Below are 23,058 nucleotides of genomic sequence, written 5' to 3'. Positions count from 1 at the left end.
AACCTAACCTAACCTAACCTAACCTAACCTAACCTAACCTAACCTAACCTATCCTAACCTAACCTAACCTAACCTAACCTAACCTAACCTAACCTAACCTAACCTAACCTAACATTTAGGAGACCATTTGAAATACTGAGAGATTAAAAACCTTTGGTATGGGTTAATAATATCAAAGAGCCAAATATGAAGTTACAAAGATGGAATTATAAATTTGAATTACAATAATAAATATATTCCGGGCAAGGAAAATTATATAGCGGATGCCCTTTTCCGCACTAAAATTGAAGAAACCAGGCAGGTAATCTAAATTACAAAACAATAACTGAAAAAATTCTATTAAATTTCTTCTCTAGACAACTAGAGTTAAACAGGTAGAAACATATCCGTCACCAGAAATAAAAACGGTGTGGCCGATAAAGAAAGGTTTCATAAAACCGTGAACGAGAAATTGAGAATCATTAGTAGTGAACAAAATATAGATGATAGATGTACAAGATTTGAAACAATCTTATATATCTATAATCACAAAACCAAACACAACACCACTAAAAGATCTTCGGGTTTTAGTGCCCGTGTACTGGGTAAGGACTAAGGCTTAAGACTAAGGAGGAAGGGGCATCCGATGTTCAGGCACCAGGTTGCCAGCGTAATCCCGTCGATTTTGGGTCGTGGGATCTTGGTAAGCCTCTCACCGCTCCAACATAACGAGAATAAATATTAGAAGTGCCTGTAAAAGTTCGTACCGTTCGTCAGTTAGCAGTCCTCACTGCCCCCCAAGCAAAGCTGTAGCTTGATCGTAAAACGATCGGACAAATTTTCGGCCACCTTCCCTCCTCTTCATGCGTCCGCATACCTAAAGGATCGTCGCGGGCCGCGCAATAAGATCCCCTTTTATCAAGGTTGTCCGTTAAACGTTATGTCATCGTTTTTGACCTTCTCCACTTCTCGCGTCAGAATAATATTAAAAAATATTGAACATTTAATGTCTATTAATGGAATATATTGCTTTCGGTTATCGTTATTACAAAAATATACATATATTTACCCATGGTATACACATAAAATTGGCACAAGCATATATGCAAAGCGTTCCGTCAAACTTACCCCGGAGCGATATCTCGACGCGTTAGATCCTGGGTGTTGCTTTATATACTGATGGAATTATACATACACCAACGTGCAATTATACATACATACACCTACGTGTACCAATTATTACACAAACAAAAAAAAATATACACTAAGTAAAGATCTAGACATGTATATATATATATATATGTATGTTTGTATGAATGTTTTCGGCGGCACGTTGCGGCCGCTACCCGATTCTCAGATTACTTGAATGGTGCACTTGTTTGGGAAAGTTATTTTGTCTATGTTGATATCTACATAAAAAAGCACCGGTTCACTTATTCTTTGATTATTTGTTTGTAGTAAGCGAGTGAGTTTTCATTGACGATTGTTCTGCAATATACACTGCTGATATACGATCCGTTCCACACTGTGGTGGTGATCCCGACGCCGCTGTTCTGATCGTTTGTAAATCCTTACTAGCATCAATAGTGTCAGTATCAATAGTGGATGCTGCTATATATACTGATGGAATTATACATACATAACATTCGTGCACCAATAATTGTAAACCGAACAGTAACGTAATATACACAAAAAAAAAAAGAATACACACTAAGAATACAAAGGCTCGAACTAATCGATGCGTTTACCATGGTTTACGCCATTCTTTCAGTTGATTTTCCATCCCTGTTCTCATCAGGCGCCCATAGACGTGTGGCTTCGACTCACCATTCTCTGCTGAATGCGCTAGCCAGGCTATGTGTATTTATGTAAAGACAGACTTAATTGGTTTTCATCTGTTTCCAAGAATGCTTCTGCTGTACAAGTAGCACAAGTAACGATATCTAGTAGTGCCAGTATTTCTACTCCATCAGCAAAGAAACGGTTGTCTTGTTGTACGCTTATCTCCGTGTCCACGACTTTTTGTCAAAAGCGTCGGTGTTCGGTTATGTTTTCATAAAGTTTTTGTGTTTTGCGAGCGTTCTGCGCGATGTTTTCCTCTTCCTCGGCGCTGTTGAAAATGCGCTATCGTGCCAATGCATATAGTGCAAAGAGTTTCGGTTTTCAATGGTTTTTTAACCACAGATTTCAAACTCTGCCAGCGGTATTATTGGGGACGTCATGTCCTTTCAAAAGCTCTACAAATTTATCCTCGGCGATTTTGTGTTTCAACTTAAAGTGCAAGTTGTGCATGTCGGAGACATAATCGCTGAAGGACTCGTTATACCCTTGTTTTGTCTCCATTAATTCTTTGACCTTCATTAAGTCACTTCCAGTTTCATTTCCTTGGTGAGCGAAATCAAAATCGTAATCTTCAGCTCGATCCTCCATTAGTTGCCAATACCACTTACTTGCTGCGCCGACCAGCAGATTATGGAATTCTCTGAAACTTTCTGTCGACTTAGTCCATATAATTCTTGTAACTTTTCCATACGGAATAAAAAACTCAACGGTCATACCGCGGCCGGTTCCGTCAAATTTTAAGTTCCATTTATCTAGCCGAACCCCCTTTGGTACGGGAGCTTGAAACGTTAGACTTCGATCTAACTCGGGGTGAAATTGGTGACTGGTCTCCGCTGCTACGCACTGTTGGGGTATACCCTGGCCGTTCGTCTGAGCTTCCTCAATCGATGCATCTGGCTGTTAAAACACTCTTGTGCCACTTGTTCTGGTGTCGGGGTGTCTTGATACCTTAGCCAGCTATCCGTGGGGTTTCTGTGTAGTCCAGGTGGTGATGCCATTCTTGGTTTTTCCGAAAAGGTTTATGTGGCTTGTAACTCTGCGACGTTCTTCTTTAGAGCGGTTATTTGAGCGCTCATTTCCCATTGCTTATCTCTACCTTGTCTCACCAAATCCATCAGTACTTTTTCCCGCCTATCGGCAGCATCCGACCGTTCTTCCGAACTTGGCTGGTACCGCGGAAGCATGCTGGAGCGACCCCTAGGTGGTCCTAGGTTGTCCATCCCTCCGGCTGCTTCATCCATTGTGTTTCTAATCTGATCGGTCAAGTGTCTTACCTCCTCCGGCTGGTTTCCGAAGTTTTCAAGACTTTCTTGATTAAGTGCCTCATATAGTCGGGGGGTGTCTCCCGCACTTGCACCTCGCGGTGCACGACTCTCTTCTTGTGTTTGCGATTGGGGTTCTCTCCCGGTGGAGGGTTGAAACAACACTTTTTTTTGCCCCCTGTGTTTATGTATTTGGGTTTCTCTATTAAGAATCGTTTCCGGTGTTCTGCCTGGTATGCAGCTAAATATATGACACGATCTACAGGGAACGTTGCTGACTACAACTTCTTATAATATATAGGAAATTTGGGGTGCTGTTACGCCATTAATAAGTCTCTCCTCAGTGAAAAACTCGTTCGATATCTAAGCCCAAAAAAAAAAAAAATTATTACCCGGAGCTGTTGGTCCTTGCCCTGACATGGTTACATCCGGCTAACCTGCCTCCGTCTTCCTATGTTTAGGGAATTTTTTCTAGGTTCCGTACGTGAACTGGTCCACCTTTTCCTGGGGAGCTTTTACGTGGCTCCGTAGGTGAACTGGACGAATTTTTTTCCTGGTGAGCTTTTACGTGGTTCCAAATATGAACTGGCCCACCTTTTTCTGGGGAGTTTTTACTTGGTTCCATACGTGAACTGGGACACCTTTTCTTGGGGAGCTTTTACTTGGTTCCATATGTGAACTGGTCCTCATAAGACATTGTATGTCCGAAAAACCCCTCCCGCCAGTCGTCGGAAAACCAGGCAGTATGACCGATACTTGCGGACCCTACAACCTGCTGCTATTTGACCGATACTTTCGGAATCCACCACCCGCGGTAGCTTGACCTATGCGCTTGGATTCCACAACAGTTAGCTAGTACGCTAGCAGCGTAAACCAAAGAAACTAAAATCGTCTCCGCCCCAAAGTCATAGAAAGCCGTAAAGACTCGAGCTTCTCAAACGACCTGGCTCCTTAGCCTATTACGTTGGCAGGGTCGATTTTACGCTTTCTGGTTAGTTCCCCCACACCCTCTGTCAAACAAACGATATACCCGAAGCGCATCGCTAAATGCGTTACTATTATATTTTCGCTACTGTTTTCTTTGGACTCAACCTTCTCGAACAACATGGCAACTTGGCCTAATACGTTGAAAACGTGAGCCACCCACAAATGATATATACGTTACTTACAAAAAATATCAATCGGAACTTAGTTGGCTGATATCGTAACAAGGAAATCTCCCATATTTTTGATTAAAACGCACAACTCATTTTCTCGCTTTAATTTATTCGCACTTGACGTTAGTAGCTTAAGCCTTTGACTGACTCTTTCTCCGTTTGCGATCTGCCTCTTCGCATGTTGCTAGAAAACCGATCTTGTGAAACAAACTTATTTACAATGTTGACATAGCAAACTTATGTACATTGTGAGTGCATACTATCTACATACCCTAGTCTACTACAATTCGGCCATCCCGACATTTAAGATCTTCTGATCTTGTCGAAATTTTCAACTTATAGCTATTACATGGTCTCTGGTTTTTTTTTTTGTTTTTTTCAATTTTGTTATACTTTATTATACAACATTTTTTTCTACTTCCTACCAAATGTTTAATATTTTGATTACTCCAGACATCTTGATATGGATTACGTGCCAATTGAAAACCTTCAACATCTTTAATCAAAAACCTATAACTTTTTAATACCTTCCCTATTACATATGGACTCTTATGTTTGGGGATTAACTTTTTAGCAACTCCTCATTTACTATCGAAAATCTTAACCATAATGTAATCTCCTATATTATACTGCGTACTTGTCTTCTTCTTACTATTATATCTTTTTTCAGTATCACTCCGCTCCTTTCTTTCTAATTTATTTTAAGTCTCTCATTTCACTAAAGTTATCTAACTCTTATAGTTTTTGTCTTAGCTCATCAATAAATTTCTCCTTTTGCTCAATTCCAAACTACATCTTGCTCGGAGATTGTTTGGTATTTTTCAAAGAAAATTCTACATCTTCAATAACTGCATCCCAATGAAATCCATTTTCAATGTTTGTAAATTTAGTGGTCATAGGCTCCACTATTCTATTGAATCTTTCTACCTGTCCATTGCCCTGGGGTGATTCTGTTGCTATCTTTTTGTGCTTAATATTATGTTATTCCATAAACTTTTATTCCATAAATCTTCGGTTGTAAAACAGCTGCCCCTATCTGATACTATAATTTTCGGCCTACTATATGATCTTAAATAATCCTTTACATTTACTTCTTTTGTGTTCGTTGTCTTTGTTGCATATTTAGTGAATTCGTCTATTATTACGAACAGATGTTTCTTTACCCTACCGTTATCTGCCGGTCCATAATGATCGATGTAGACTATCTCAAACGGACCGTTCCCCTTTGGAATGCTATGCAGCATTCCTTTTTCTTTTGAAGACTTTGGTGAAATCAATTCGTTTATGCCTAACAACTTTTTCTTTAATATTCGAAAACCAATCGGTCTGAACAATAGCATCAATAACCTTATCTCTCCCTAAGTGCCCTAATTGATTGTGATATTTGTATAAATTTTTTTTTTATTTCTTGCACATTTTGATAAAATGCACTTCAATTTAATAATTGTGGCCAACTAGTCTATGATTTATGATGTGGTTTTGGGGAGAGATTTTATGGAAGCATGCAATTTAAATTTGAATTTGGACACCTTGAAAACAGTGGATAAAATAAAAAAACAAAGTAATACTAGAGCCGATAAAATGTTAGAAGAAGCAAATATTTACAATAATAATAAAACAGTTAGCGATAGTGTTCGTCAGGGTAGTAGTGAAAATCAAATGATTAGTAACATGATTAGAAAAAGATTAGGAAAATCTGCACATTTTGAAATAAGCACAGTGGAAAGGAAACTGTTTGAAATTAATGAAATAGATGTAATCAAGTGATTACAAATAGGCGACCAGATAGATCATAATGTGAGATGTCAATTCACTAAGTTGGTAGAAAGTTGTTATGCTAATAAAGTAACACCGAAAGAACCGAAGATTCGGTGTGATACAACTAAGACTCGAAAGCGTTTAGTTATTCGCCGGGAAGATTAGCATATAAATAGAAAAGTTGCAGTTTATTTTAGATGAGTATTTAGAAAACGAAATCATTAAAGGTTATGTGTTGATTACACAAAACTTAATAAAACGATGGTTAATGATAATTATCCTCTGCCGTTATTAAATAAAACGATATTTTCGAAGCTAGATCATAAACATCGCTACTTTCATGTTTTGTTAATAAGGAATCATTTAAATACACTTCGTTGATGACACCTGATGACAATTCCAATTTTAAAGGATGCCGATGGGGTTGAAAAATACACCGACGGTTTTTCAAAGATTTATTAATAGAATTTTATATATATGGATGATATAATGATAGCTAGCAATGGAATTAAGAAACATATGCAAGTACATGGAGCAGTTTTTGACAGATTAATGAGGAACAAATTAGAGCTAAGAATGTACAAATGTGAGTTTTTGCACTCAAGTGTGCAATATTTAGGATTTTTAATAAGAAGTAAGGGCCACTGACAAGGGAATCGCAGCAATTATGGATTTTCCAGTTTCAGATATGGTGCATGGTGTCGGAAGGTTTTTGGGATTGTGTGCATATTTCAGAAGATTCGTTAGGGGTTTTTCCACTATTGCAAAACCTTTATATGACTTATTGACGAAATAAAAATAACTTACGCATGAGGAAAAAGAGTTAAAAGGCTTTGAGACATTTAAGAAAAAGTTAATGGAAGCTCCAGTGTTAGGATTATATTATTATAAGGATGAAATAGAGTTATATACAGATGCAAGTGCACAAGGTTTTGGTGCAGTGTTATTGCAAAGTAAAGAGGATAAGAAATCGCACCTTATATTTTATGAGGCCAAATATCATAGTATCGAACTGGAAACATTAGCCATCCTGTATGCATTAAGAAGATTTAGAATTTATGTACAGGGAAAGAGATTTAAAATGGTTACGGACTTCAACAAATTAACGTTAACGTTAAATAGAGTGGAATAAAACCCTCGGATTGCGAGATGGGCATTAGAACTATTAGAGTACGATTTTGAGGTAGTTCATAAAGCAGGAAAGCATATGCAGCATGTAGATGCATTAAGCAAAAATACGAACATATTAGTGATAGAAACTTATAGTTTTAAAGATACATTATTTATTTGTCAAGTTAAAGATGATAAATTGAAAAATGGTGGGAAAAAGTTAGAGAAAACGGAAGATACATCGTGCCAATGCATATAGTGCAAAGAGTTTCTACAACCATGCGCTGTTCTGTGGGACTTGCGGCTGTCTCCCGGCTTGCGTTGGAATTCTTCCACAAGGACACCATCAGGAATACGTCCTTGCCCGTCTGAGCGTTGGATCTTATTTACTGGTGTACTTCGCTTCGGTTTTCCACGGTTTTTTAACCACAGATTTCAAGCTCTGCCTGCGATATTATTGGGGACGTCATGTCCTTTCAAAAGCTCTACAAATTCATCCTCGGCGATTTTGTGTTTCAACTTAAAGTGCAAGTTGTGCATGTCGGAGACATTATCGATGAAGGACTCGTCATACCCTTGTTTCCTCTCCATTAATTCTTTGACCTTCATTAAGTCACTTCCAGTTGTAGGAAAAGCCCGTTTCATTTCCCTGGTAAGCAAAATTAATTAAAATTTTTAAATCCGTTACTTAAAACAAAAAATTAAAATAAACACCGTGTATCCAGAAACTTATACGAATACATAATGGCAGTTCCGCAACTTTCGGAAACCCACCTAAATCAGTTATTAAATCAAATTAAAGAACTGAACTACTCTACGATGGCACACCTTAAAAAGCTGTCTGTGTTTGTTAACCAGGTCGAGCAGCTACTTAACTTATACCCTACCCAAGATGCCAGACAAGCACATGTTATCAACGGAGCAGTAAAACGGTTACAAGTGTATGCAGCATTGGAGGTCGTGACCCAAGAAAGAGTAAACACATGGCTGGATACAAAGACGGCCCTGGCGATGGCATTCAAGGATCACAGGCCCTACATAACACTTATAAGACAACTGGAGGATACATCATACCCCGGATGCATATACCAGCCAGAGAAGCGTAAAGTACGCAATATATTTCTAATAATGCTTAGTTGCATGTTATCACTTATCACTATGGTCAAATGCAGCAACATTGAAGTAAACCCAATAAGTGCGAAAAATGGATACATTCTATTCCAAACCGGAACGATGGAAATTCCAACCAGCTACGAATACCACTATTTGAGTATAAACATAACAAAGACAATGCTTATGTTCGAAAATCTAGTAACTGAAGCAAACGATTATCCCAATGTACCTCAGATACAATATTTAGTCGATAAACTAAAACGAGAAATAAATGGATTAAGAATTGTTACGTAGTAGGGAAGGCATATAAATACTTATTTGGTACATTAGATGAAGACGACACGGAGGAGTTAGAGGAAAAAATTAATAACATGTCAGAAGACTCCGTTAAAACCCATGATCTAAACCTGGTTATCGACATAATAAACAGCGGTATAGACATAATTAATAGGCTCAAGGTGGAAAAAGAACCAACAAATTGCGAAGTGATATTCAACCTACAGGAGTTTACAAAATACATAGAAGACATCGAGTTAGGTATGCAATTAAATAGATTAGGAATCTTTTTAACCCAAAATTACTTATTGAGACTATCAGATAGCACTGTAATCTCTAACACAAAATCTGGTTCGATAGTACTTACTGCAGTCACTAAAAGTATCGAATAAAGATCTTTCCCATGTGTATATACTCAACAAAGTCGGACGTGTTTTTACTCAAGCGGAATCAACATCAAGAGGTTATGGGCCCAGAGCACACATACATACATATGCATGTATAGGCCACGCGGTTCTTGAGTAAAAGTTGAGAAGTTGACGGTGTCTGCATTACGAGTGCATGCAATGAAATTGGAATCGGATCGCTAAAACGAAAAGCTTCATTATGGATTATGGATTATTGGAGGAAAAGAATTATGATTCTTGGCGTATACAGATGCGCAGCGTACTTGTACACGCGGAGCTACGAGACGTGGCATCAGGCACGTTGAAACTGGATGAGGCAGGTGAAAATTCGAATTGGCCAAGCCGTGACAGTAAGGCTCTAGCCATGATCACTCTCAGCGTTAAAACGTCGCAACTAAGCTATATAAAAACGTGTACGACATCGTTTGAAGCTTGGACCAAACTGAGAGAGGTGCATCAACCGAGTGGACCAGTCAGAAAAGTATCGCTCTACAAAACTTTGCTAAGCTTAAAGATGGAGGATGGCCAAAATGTTTGCAGTCACCTGAATGCTTTCAGTGAAGTTTTGGATCAACTATCGTCGGTGGGAATTGACATAAGTGAGGAGTTTCGAGCTATAATCCTGCTATCGAGCTTTCCCAAGGAGTACGAAAATTTTGTGGTCGCCATCGAGACGCGCGATACACTGCCGGAGTTCGAGGTACTGCAAATCAAGATCAAAGAAGAGGGAGAGAGACGATCTCAATTTGGTCCAAGCGACATGCACGCACAGGCTTTTGTAGCAAACACGTCAAAGCCAGTTTCCAAAAAGAATTGGAAGAATGTTATTTGCTTAATTGTGGCAAGCGTGGACATATCGAGGCTGAATATCGGTTAGATGGAACCGAAAAGAAGAAGCAGACTCCAAAACAGTGCAGCTTATTGGGAGCTCTAGACGCAGATAGCTTTGGTCGTACAAAATGGTGCCTAGATAGCGGAGCTACAAGCCACATGTGCTGTGACGAAAATTTGTTTACAACCCTGGAGAAGCACACAGAGACGATTGGCTTAGCAGGAGACGGATTTCTGATGGCAGAGGGAAAAGGAGTGGTCAAGCTAAAGACGGATCGCTACACTCTTGTACTATTTGTTCCTACAATGAAGGGAAACTTCATGTCTGTAAGTCAAACCGTTTCTAAGGGCAATTTAGTGCACTTTAACGAAAGGCACGCAAAGATTATTCAGAACGGTAAGTGTATATTTCAAGTAAAGAAAACTGGAAATCTATATATATTCGATGAAAAGTCCAATCAGTGTAATGCGGCTGCAAACGCCGATGGTATTTTATGGCACATGCGATATGGTCACATCAACTATCGCAGTCTGTCCGATATCGTGAAGAAGAACATGGTTCGTGGAATTGAAGGTTGTAATATACCACAAAATACAATATAAGGAATTTGTTAACACAACCTTTGACAATTTCTTAAAAGCGAATGGGATTAAGCGACAATTAACAATCCCGTACAGCCCACAACAAAACGGAGTAGCGGAAAGGGCTAATCGTACGTTAGTGGAGATGGCCCGATGCTTGCTGACGCAATCTGGCCTGGTGGAGTCTTTATGGGGAGAAGCTTTATACACAGCTGTCTATCTGCGGAACAGAGCGCCTACGAACGCCCTGAGAGATATTAATGGTAAAAAACCATCAATATCTCATTTTAAAGTTTTTGGTTCTTTCGCAGTTGCATTAGATAAAGGCCACGCACGAAGTAAATTCAAGCAGAAAGGAAAGGAATACCGAATGGTTGGTTATTCTCGAACATCCAAAGGGTATAGGGTTTTCGACCCGAGCACAGGACAAGTTATCGAAAAGAGGGACGTACTTTTCGACGAGCGAGCTGATAACATAGCAAAGGATGCTGGATTCGTATCGTTTGAACTACCACAAGGCGGTGGTGTTTCAGACGGTCAACTGGAGGATAAGAGGGACAACTGCAGCAACGACGAAAAATCAGATGGCAAAGTCAACCCCGGTTCGCCCGAATACACCAGTTCGGAAGACGAAAGCTCATACGACCAAGACAAGGTCGGCATAAAAAATGATTACAGCATTGACGAGTTTCTAAGCGCAGAAGACGGTGACAGCGATGATGACGGTGCAGAGGGTGAGGACAACTCGCAGGATGGAAAACGAGTGGGTCCTGCCAGACCTAAGCTGATTCGAACAGGCAAACCTGGACGCCCGCGAAAGCAGTACAATGTCTTAGGAGTGACAACTAGCAGTGACGTATTTATTCCGGTAAGCTACGAAGAAGCAATCAGCTATCTTGATTCGGAATTATGGTTGGAAGCGATAAATCGAGAGTACGAGGATCGTATGAACAACCAGACTTGGCAGATAGTAGATCTTCCGAGAACAGAACGAGCTATAGGCTAGAGGCTATAGGCAAATGGATTTTTACTGTGAAGAGGGATGCGAACGGGCAAGTGCAGCGGTACAAGGCACAGGTTCACAGCAGTATGGAATTAATTATACAGAGACTTTTTCACCTGTTTGTCGGATTGGAAGTATACGTTTCATTCTTGCCCTGGCTGCACAGTTAAAATTTCATTTGCACCAAATGGATGTATGTACGGCATATTTGAATAGTGATTTAACAGACACTGTATACATGCAACAGCCACTCGGATTCCGAGCCAAAGATCATGCGGACGGCGTGCTTTAGCTAAAGAAGGCAATTTATGGCCTCAAACAACCTGGCAGAGAGTGGAACTGTAAATTGAATGAAGTTTTGCGTAGTATTGGTTTTAATCCATGTACAAACGAGCCATGTCTTTACATGAATAAAGGTGGACGCCATCTTGCACTTATTCTTGTATATGTGGACGATCTCATCATAGCTTGTCAAGATAAAAATGATCTTATGAGCATAAAAGGAAAATTCGCTCAATCTTTCAAATGTGTAGATCATGGACAGTTGAATATGTTTCTTGGACTGGAAGTTCAGCGAGAAGGCGAGCTTGGCGAGATAACGTTAAGTCAGAGCCAGTATATAGAAAATCTACTTCAGCGGCACGGTATTAAGGAGTGTAGAGCAGCTGCAACACCACTGGATGCCGGATTCCAAATCACGTGTGATAAAGAGGGATGCAAAATAGTCAACGAACAGGCTTATCAAGCGGTCATTGGTGAACTCATGTGGTTGGCGCTATCATCAAGGCCAGACATTTTACATTCAGTATCTAAATTGGCGCAGCGCAACAAGGATCCCCACAGTGAGAATTTGACAGGAGTAAAACATGTACTCAGATATTTGGCATCAACAAAAGATCTAAAACTGCATTACAAAATTAGCAATGAGCCTCTAACTGGTTACGTGGATGCTGACTGGGGAGGTGACAAAACTGATAGAAAATCATACACAGGATACCTATTCTATCTGGCTGGAGGACCGATTTCGTGGAAATCTGAAAAACAACGCATCGTAGCTCTAGTACAGAAGCGGAATACATGGCATTATCATCCGCATGCAAGAAAGCGATTTCTTTAAGACGATTTATATTGGAAATTGGAGAATCTGGAACATCGACAATAATGAATACTGACAATTTAAGCGCTCAGCAGTCGGCAAAGAATCCTGTACATCATTCAAGGTCGAAACATATTGATATCAGGTATCACTTTGTAAGAGATATTGTTAAGGAAGGGCAAATTATTTTAAAGTATCTTTCAACTAAACAGATGATTGCAGATATATTAACAATGAACCTTCAAAAACAAAAGCATTGTGAGTTTACTAAGAAGTTAAGTTTGTATTGAAATATGTAAGCTTACATTGAGGAAGGGTATTGAAACTATCAGATAGCACTGTAATCTCTAACACAAAATCTGTATCGATAGTACTTACTGCAGTATCGAAAAGTATCGAAGCAGTAAAAGTATCGAATAAAGATCTTTCCCATGTGTATATACTCAACAAAGTCGAACATTTTTTTACTCAAGCGGATTCAACATCAAGATTACTAAAGCACGATTATTTGAAACAAGTAAATTCGGAGAAAATGCTAAAGATAAAAACATCAACTTGGCTCAAGACAGACACGAACGAAATTTTGATTATATCCCACGTTCCTAGCGAGGTCACTAAAGTTCCGATATTTCAAATAGTTCCGTACCCAGATGAACATAACTATTCGTTTATGCCTAACAACTTTTTCTTTAATATTCGAAAACCAATCGGCCTTAACAATAGCATCAATAACCTTATCTCTCCCTAAGTGTCCTAATTTTTTTTTCATTTTTTCTTGCACACAAAACAACAATCTTCCGTCATTTGGCTTTCTATAAAGTACATTTTCAACAGCGCCGAGGAAGAGGATAACTTCGCGCATAACGCTCGCAGAACACAAAAAACTTTATGAAAACATAACCGAACACCGACGCTTTTGACAAAAAGTCGTGGACACGGAGATCTTGGAAACAGATCAAAACCGATTTAGTCTGTCTTTACATAAATACACATAGCCTGGCTAGCGCAGTCAGCAGAGTATGGTGGGTCGAAGCCACACGTTTATGGGCGCCTGATGAGAACAGGGATGGAAAATCAACTGAAAGAAAGCGTAAACCATGCGTAAACGCATCGAATAGTTCAAGCCTGTTACGTACACTCATTTTGTAAGATCCCAAGACTTTGAAGATTCACAACCAGAATCTAAAGCAGGGGATGGGGTAATACCCACTCGTTGAGTCAGACGGAACGCGACAAAGAAAATGCAAGTCGACTATAAACGAGTGTCCGATAACCAGTTCAATAGGTCGGAGAAAAAAACAGTTGCGGGCACAGTTCACCGAGAGGGTATTGACTTCCAAAATAGGGGAAATCTGGAAATATGACTCCTAGATGGGAACACTTGGCATAGAAGACCGATGCCCGAAGTAGTTCAAAAAAAGCTCTAAGCCGGTATAAAAAGACCGTAGGCCACCGATAAAGTAGTCAAGATTCCGTTATCGAGAGTCAATACTCGAAATTCAATTCTCGGGAGTTCACTTCTCGGGAAGCACTTCTCGGAAAACAATCCGTCAATGAAAACTCACTTGCCTAATACCGTCCATAACATAAAAGCCGGCAAAACAAATAAACAAAGAATAAGTGAACCGGTGCATATTTATACCCGTTACTCATAGAGTAAAAGGGTATACTAGATTCGTTGAAGAGTAAGTAACAGGCAGAAGGAAGCGTTTCCGACCTTATAAGGTATATATATTCTTGATCAGGATCAATAGCCGAGTCGATCTGGCCATGTCCGTCTGTCCGTCCGTCTGTCCGTCCGTCTGTCCGTCCGTCTGTCCGTCGGTCTGTCCGTCTGTCCGTCCGTCTGTCCGTCCGTATGGACGTCGAGATCTCAGGAACTACTAAAGATAGAAAGTTGAGACTCCAGGGACTTAGAAGCAGCGCAAGTTTGTCGATTAATGTTGCCACGCCCTTTCTAACGCCCAGAAACCGCCCAAAACTGTCACGCCCACACTTTTGAAAAATATTTTGAAATTTTTCTATTTTTGTATTAGTCTTGTAATTTTCTATCTATTTACCAAAAAACTTTTTGCCACGCCCATTCTAACGCCCACAAACCGCCCAAAACTGCCACGCCCACACTTTTGAAAAATATTTTGAAATTTTTTCACTTTTGTATTATTCTTGTAATTTTCTATAGATTTACCAAAAAACTTTTTGCCACGCCCACTCTAACGCCCACAAACCGCCCAAAGCTGATACGCCCACACTTTTGAAAAATGTTTTGATATTTTTTCATTTTTATATTGGTCTTGTGAATTTCTACCGATTTGCCAAGAAACGTTCTGGCACGCCCACTATAACGCCTACAAACCGCCAAAAACTGTGTTTAAGACTCTCCTTTTCCCTTCCACTAGCTGAGTAACGGGTATCAGATAGTCGGGGAACTCGACTATAGCGTTCTCTCTTGTTTTAAGTGGATATGACCAAAGACAAAGTAACAGCAGTGACTTTCCAAACAAGTGCATAATTCAAGTAATCTGAGAATCGGGTAGCGGCCGAAGCATTCATACCAACGTATATATATATAGTAACATATCCATTCTACACCCACAACTCCCCAACTCACACTTTCACATTAATGTCTAAGTACAAAACCACACATACTAATGTAACAACTCACACGGACACATTAATGTCTAAGGACAAAATGTAATCAAAGATCGAGAGCCCTTCGATTAAGCTTAGCTGTCATTTACGCACAGCATCATATTCCAAAGTCTAGACTCTGTGGCGAGCCAACGTCGTCCCCTAAACATTCGATCACTTGGCGAAGCCAACTGAAATAACAAATCGTAAACATTTGACCACTTGGCGAGGCCAACTGAAATACAAAATACTTCCGCCCACGCAATGGTCTCAGGATTCTCCAATTACTCCTATTTTTCGGGAGCTTCTCTCTTAATAAACAATTATAACTTAATTCTCTTAAACTTCACTCTTAAGCTATCCCAATCTGCCTATATAAACGCAAACATGTCCCCATAAGGCAGTTCAGTTCTGAGTACGCTATCAGCCCATTTCAACATCGAAATCAATTATCCAACTTAGTGATAATCCAAAGGCTCTAGTTCTTCCTCTATTGGAATAAATAAAACGTTTAATAAAATATCACAAACCAACCGTGTTATTTTTTTTTATTAAACTCTCGGACTGAATTCATAAATGGCGCAGTCGGTAGGATACTGAAAAGAAAGTCCTAGTAAGCTCGTTATCCTTTGACAATCTAGTGAAAAGAGGAAACTTGTACGATCAAGTAACCTTTTCTGATTGTACCCGCGAATTGGCCGCAACAAAGTGATTTCGGTTTGTTTAAAGTGACTAAAATCGGTATCCTCACAAGAACCTAAGTTATCGGAGTTAATTTAAAGACCTAATTTTGTGGACCGCTTCGTGAAGTGAGACCTACACTAAGGTGTAATACAATTAAAAGGCGCACAGTGCAGTTCACTAAGACATTAGTCTCGACATACTGTAGCAGTCCGTGAACAAAAACAGTAGCCCACTAAAATCAAAAGTGTGACCGCTACTATTGTATTAATCAACAAAAAGTTAAAACAGTGCAGTTCACTTAAGGCATAAGTCTCGACATACTGTAGCAGTCTGTGAACAAGAACGGAAAATAACTTATTAATAAAATTAAAATGGCGTTACCAGCAGAAAATCTTTCTCAATTACTTCGGCAAATACGCCAAGTACCACCATTCACTGGAGATCCATCAAAACTCAGCTCGTTCATCAGACGAATGGAATACCTGTTGAACCTATACCCTGCAAACGACGCTCGACAGAAGGCGATCATATTTGGAGCCATCGAACTTCAAATCACTGGAGATGCAGAAAAAGTGTTCCTATTCGGAATGCATAATGATTGGTCAACTCTAAGGGACGCCTTAATCACAGAATTTAAGACCCAGACACCCCTGGAGGAACTACTAGGAAGATTTTACCGCACACCTTTCAAAGGTAACTTACGACTATTTTGCGAACAATTGGAAGATAAATCAAATGTAATCATAAATAAGTTAGCATTAGAAAATGACAGAACTAATATTACAGTTTATACACAAGCAATGGCAACCACTATAAAGAATACAATTCAAAGATCACTCCCCGACAGACTGTTCATGACTCTAGCGAGGCATGACATTTCAACTATCCAAAAATTAAGACAAACCGCCCAACAAGAAGGTCTCTACGAAGACCCAGTCTCAAAACCATCCGATAGTCAGCCAAGATTTAACCCAAATTCACATAAACATACACACATTAACCAAACTAAAAACACCCATCCCAACCAAAGATTCGTTCCCACTTTTATTCCATTAACAAACCCTACACAGATCCAAAATACCAACTCAAGACCAGCTGAAATAAATCCAAGGTTAGCAAGGGAATTCACACAAAGGCTAAATACAGGTAGAATTCAAAATCATTTAAATTTTCAACAACAAAATACTAGTGCACCAAACCCTCCTACCAAAAGGCAGAGAGAAAACGCTAGTGCTCAATTCAGAATGGACATGGAAATTTTCTTCAACCAGCCTCGGAATCAGAAATATCAAATATTTTATATTCACAATTTCTCAGAATGATGAATGATGTTAACATAACAGCTGTTGCGCAAGGCTGCCAACTCGTACTAGCGAATGAGTGGCAGATAGGAATTAGAAAAAAGAGAGAATAGAACAAAGATAGATGAAAAATTGAAGTTGAAGATATAGCCACGAGGAGTTTAAGTGAGGAGAAATAATCAAGAATTGTCATTAAAATTTAACTATTAAACTAGCAACATCCGACTTATCATTTATACTCAAGAAAAAGCTCGTGTTTTAACATTTTGGCGACCGTGACAGGACTTGTGCTACGTTTTAGTTAATTTTGGTGATGATTGTGGTTACGTTCGCCCCCATTGTTACTTTGCTCTAAGTCTCGCACGCGCATTTACGACCTTTGCCCTGCCAAACTCTCGTACATTCGCGCATCGCGTTCGCTGCCGGTCTACCCAGCGTCCGCATAGGATTTTCGCTAGTGCATTTGCGCACAATTACATGCAGCGCAGCTGCCGCCTATACTCAAGGGTCTTCCGCCGCATCATTGGACATCGTTGGACATCCTCCAAGTGTCATCGCCATAGTTGGAGTCGACATCTCGGTCCTCCATCTATACATATTGCCCCCAGGAGCACCCCCATACATAACCTCATTCTGTCGCAACAGTCTAGGTTGCACTCTAGGCTTGGCGAGCGAAAATTTTCCACTACATCTCGTCGTCTCGCTCGCTCTCGCAGACCTTGTCAAGCAAGGAATTGCCAGATCAAAATTAAATAAAGTAAACAAACATCTGCAAAAATGTCTTCGCTGGAGCAACTTAAAGCTCAACGAACGAGTGCTCGAAAAAACCTTACACGTATGAGCAAATCAGTGGAACCTGGTTTGAATTTATCTCCGTTGGAATTATCTTACCGTTTGTCGATTTTGGAATCGTATTTTAAACTTGCTTTATCTACCCAGGAAGCCATAGAGCAGATGGAGCCAGCTGAGGCGCAGCGCAATACTCGCTTCGAAATAGAGGAACTGTTTATCCACGCCAAGGTTTGCGTTCAGGAGCAACTTGGACCAGACGCTAACAGCACCGGCATTCATGAATCTACGGTTAATTTTGGGCACACATCTGCAGTTAAGCTCCCGCGCTTATCATTGCCGACATTTGACGGCAAATACTGCGAGTACCAAAACTTTATCTTGTCGTTTAACCAAGTTATTGGCCACCAGCCATCCATGTCTAAGATCGAGAAGTTCAACCAGTTGTTAAACTGTCTTCGAGGACCAGCGCTTGAAACGGTTCGAGCTTTCCAGGTGACCGCAGACAACTACACAAAGGACCGCTTAAAGCAGCGCTATGACAATCCGACTCTCGTATTTTTGGATAACATATAGTCACTCTTCGCATTGCCAACTGTCGCCAAGTCAAATGGTCAGCAGTTGCGCAGCCTAATCGATAATACAACTCGTTGCGTTCGTTGAGCACCGAGCCACAGATTTGCGAGGCCATGCTCATCTCCATAGTTATGGGCAAAGTGGACCAGGAGACTAAGAGGAAGTGGAATGAGTCGCTGGACTACACTACGTTGCCTTCGTGGGACAAATGCGTTGGAGTCGTTGAACGTCAATGTCAATATTTGGAATCGGATAAGAAGCCTCCTGCTAAAGCCCCTATGAGTCAACCAGGTGGCCATAGGTCGCGCTCGCAGAGGAATCAGGCAAGTCTGTCCTTCAATTGCACCACACAAACTTGTAACATCTGTTCATAGACAGACCACAAGACCTTTAGATGCCCAGAACTTATCAATCTCGCCCTAGATAATCGCCTCAATGCAGTAAAGCGCCACAAGCTATGCATTAATTGCCTTGGCAGGGGTCATCTTGTAGCCAACTGCCCGTCGACGCGGAGGTGCCACTCATGTGCACTACCGCATCACTCGCTGCTTTATCGGCCATCGCCAGGATCGGCCGCAGCTCCCTTGCCACTCCCTCAAGTTTCGGACGCAGTCGCGCATACTCACAGGGAGTCTCGTTCCGACTGTGTCATTCTGGCCACGGCACTGATTCTGGTCAAGGATGCATCTGGAAGCTACAAAATAGGAAGAGCGCTTCTGGATTCATGTTCTCAGGTGAATTTCATATCCGAGGAGTTTGCCCAAAGACTTCGACTGCCACGGAGCAAGCTCAACCTCGAGATTCGTAGCATTGGTGAGACACAAACGCGAATTAAACACCATGCAACCACCAATATCAAGTCGAGGCACAATGGATTCGAGTTGCTCCTTGCCTATCATCCAGAATCGGAAATTGACATTTCTGCGTGGAACCTTCCGCAGCACTCATCTCTTGCTGATGAGAGCTTCAACAAGTCTCGTCGGATCGATCTGCTTTTGGGGACGGAAACCTTCTTCGATATATTGGCAGTCGGCCAAGTTAAATTAGGAAAGGATCTGCCCGTACTACAAAAAACACTACTTGGATGGATAGTGTCTGGTCGATGTCGAGCTCATCCCAGAACTCTCCATCAGTACTCATCTATCGCATTAACAGAAATTGACCAAAAAATGGAACGGCTATGGCGCATCGATCATGTGGAGCCTCCTGAGATCACACTTACGCCAGAGCAGCGAAACTGTGAGGAGTTCTACACCAAAACGGTACGACGTAATTCAGATGGTCGATTGGAAGTACGACTTCCATTTAAAGATGAACCTACCGTTCTCGGAGCCTCATTCGACATTGCCAAAAGGAGATTCCTCTCCCTCGAACGCAGCCTATGCAAAAGGCCTGAGGTAGGGGCCAAATATGTTGAATTTATGCAGGAGTTTCAAAATCTGGGACACATGAGTCCCGTGAGCCATCCACAGTTAAACACTCCGTGCTCAAGCCTAATAGCACATCAACAAAGCTCAGAGTGGTTTTCGACGCATCTTGCAAGACGACGTCCCAGAAATCGCTCAACGACATTCTGATGGTCGGACCGACCATTCAGCCAGATCTTTATACACTACTCCTGCGTTTTCGGATACATCGCTATGCCATCACTGCTGATGTGGTCAAGATGTTCCGCCAAGTCAACATGTTTGCCGAGGATCGCAGATTCCAATACATTCTTTGGAGAACGTCGCCATCGCAACCATTGAGCACCTTCGAATTGAATACTGTAACTTATGGCACAGCGGCTGCACCGTATCTAGCCATACGCAGTTTGTCATATCTAGCCGACAAATTCATGGACAAATTGGAGATTGGAGCTAAAGCCATCAAATCGTCTTTCTATGTGGATGACTTCCTAGGTGGAGCGGATACGGTAGAGGAGCTACATCAAATCAAAAGGGAAGTTACAGCGATTCTACAGGATGGCCAATTAGAACTCGCAAAATGGCATTCAAATCACTGCAAGTTTGTCGATGACGCTACAGTCAAACATTTGCAGTTGGACGACGAAATGCTAACCAGCACGCTTGGCCTAAAATGGGACCAAGTACGGGACACATTCATGTTCTCGTTCTCGCCAAGATTCGATTCGGACCACGTCACCAAGCGCTCGATTTTGTCCATAGCCTCTTCGCTGTTTGATCCGTTGGGATTAGTTACTCCCATCATCATAGTGGCAAAAATTATACTCCAGGAGCTGTGGCTCCTAAAACTACATTGGGACGAGTCAGTACCCCAAGGCATTCATACAGCTTGGATGTCCCTGCTTGCATCGCTTTCGTCGTTGGAGTCTGTAGCAATACCACGATATTGCCTCCAATCAGCAATACATACCTTTCAAATACACGGCTTTTGTGACGCCTCCATTCGAGCGTATGGATGCTGCATCTACGCTCGCACAATCGGATCAGATGGGCTGACCAAGGTACAGCTAATCACATCGAAGTCCAGAGTTGCTCCCACCAAGAAGCTATCTCTGCCGAAATTAGAACTGTGTGGAGCACATTTGTTAGCACAGCTCTACAAAAAAATCATTAGAATCTTCGCTGACAGAAAGCCGACTTCGTTCTTATGGTGCGATTCTCAAATTGTTCTACATTGGAATCGCCAACACTCGGCAACCTTATCAACCTTTGTCGGCAATCGAATTGCCGAAATTCAAGAACTCACGTCAGATTGCCACTGGAGACATGTTCCTACTCACTGCAACCCGGCTGATATCTTGTCCAGGGGCTGCACTATCACCGAGTTGGAACAATCGATATGGTTCGAGGGACCTGAGTTCCTAGGCCAAGATCATCAACATTGGCCAAAGGACAGTCGAGACAACAGTGACATTGATATGGAAACTGTCCAACTGGAGAAGAGAAAATCAGCCTTTGCCGTACACACGACTAGTAATCAACTGCTTGAAGGAATCTACAAGATCAGTTCGCATCATCGCTGCCTACTAGTTATCGCTTGGATGTACAGATTTACTCAGCGCTGCCGTAAACTAACGCGACTCCAATCACCTTCGCCGACGCCAGCAGAACTGATGCGGGCGCTACATTGCATCGTCTGGAATATTCAAACTATTCACTTCGCTCAAGAGATGTCCTCGGTCCTCCTCTTCCTCCAGGTTACAGATGGCTTCCAAATGCTAAAGGTCGGAGGGCGCCTGGAGCTAGCAGACTACCCAGAAACCCAAAAGCATCCTGTGCTGCTCCCAGCTAAGGATCCATTTGTGTCACAGTTCGCTCGCCATCTTCATCTACAGAACTATCACGCCGGGCCACGGACGCTCGTCGCTTTAATTAGAAAACAGTTCTGGATAGTGAATGCAAGGGACTTGGCGCGACAAGTCGTTCGCTCATGTATACATTGTCGCCGCTATCCACCAACTCTCGAAAGGCAGCTAATGGGCCAACTGCCTAAAAAGCGGATCACACCATCTAGACCATTTTCAAGATGCGGAATAGACTTTTGCGGACCAATCAACGTCTATTTGCGCATCCGGGGTAAGCTGCCTACCAAGGCCTACCTAGCCGTCTTCGTTTGCTTTGCAACGAAGGCGATACATGTCGAAGTGGTATCGGATCTCACGACGGATAGCTTCATTGCATCACTAAAGCGTTTTATTGCCCGACGCGGACTTCCCTCGGTCATATTCTGTGACAACGCTACAAATTTCGCAGGAGCTAACAACAAGCTCGAATCGTTGAAGCAGTTTCTGTTTAAAGACGAAACAACAAAAACAATCCACTATTTCTGTCGCTCAGAGTTCATTAACTTCCATTTTATTCTACCCAGGGCTCCACACTTCGGGGGCATATGGGAAGCTGCAGTAAAAAGTGTCAAGGGACTACTCAATCGCACTCTTCGAGACACCAGGTTAACCTTCGATGAGTTACCCACTGCAGTTGCTGACGTCGAGGCGATCCTGAACTCTCGCCCGTTAACGCCGCTCTCATCAGACCCAAACGACCTGGCCGCTCTCACGCCTGGCCACTTCTTAGTGGGTGACGCACTCCGAGCACTACCGGAACTTCCACCAATCGACGACAACCTGGACAAGTTGGATCGATGGAAAAGGGTCAGCGCACTCAAACATCACATCTGGAGTCGCTGGAGCCACGAGTACATCAACGAGCTCCAAGTTCGCACAACCTGGACGAAGACTTCACCAAATTTGGCTGTCAACGACATGGTCGTCGTTCACGAGGATAATCTTCCCCCACAACGGTGGCTTCTTGGGCGCATACTCAGCACGATCGCAGGAGCGGACAACATCGTGCGTGTAGCCGACGTACGCACTGCCAAGGGAATCATCCGCCGCCCTATACGGAAACTCGCCTTATTACCTGTCTCTTGAAAGTCAATCGCATATGTTGGGTCGCCGGTATGTTGGGTCAAAACCCAATTAGAATAATCTTGTATATTAGAATTCCGCGCTTTTTGAATGATGTTAACATATCAGCTGCGCTAGGCTGCCAACTCGTACTAGCGAACGAGTGGCAGATAGAAATTAGAAAAAAGAGAGAATAGAACAAAGATAGATGAAAAATTGAAGTTGAAGATATAGCCACGAGGAGTTTAAGTGAGGAGAAATAATCAAGAATTGTCATTAAAATTTAACT

At 41.6% G+C, this 23,058-nt stretch overlaps 1 protein-coding gene across 1 annotated transcript; it reads left to right on the top strand.

Moving 5' to 3' along the window:
* Window positions 1-18,510: 18,510 nt before the first annotated feature.
* On the top strand, window positions 18,511-22,793 carry LOC122756482. Its single transcript, XM_044006299.1, has 3 exons — window positions 18,511-18,724; window positions 18,821-19,854; window positions 19,911-22,793. The coding sequence occupies exons 1-3, from the start codon at window positions 18,511-18,513 to the stop codon at window positions 22,791-22,793; spliced, it is 4,131 nt and encodes a 1,376-aa protein (XP_043862234.1).
* The last annotated feature ends 265 nt before the right edge of the window (window positions 22,794-23,058 follow it).

The sequence above is a fragment of the Drosophila santomea genome, chromosome 2L (genome assembly GCF_016746245.2).
Source record: "Drosophila santomea strain STO CAGO 1482 chromosome 2L, Prin_Dsan_1.1, whole genome shotgun sequence".
Taxonomy (NCBI): domain Eukaryota; kingdom Metazoa; phylum Arthropoda; class Insecta; order Diptera; family Drosophilidae; genus Drosophila; species Drosophila santomea.
This window is presented reverse-complemented; position numbering and strand designations above follow the sequence as displayed.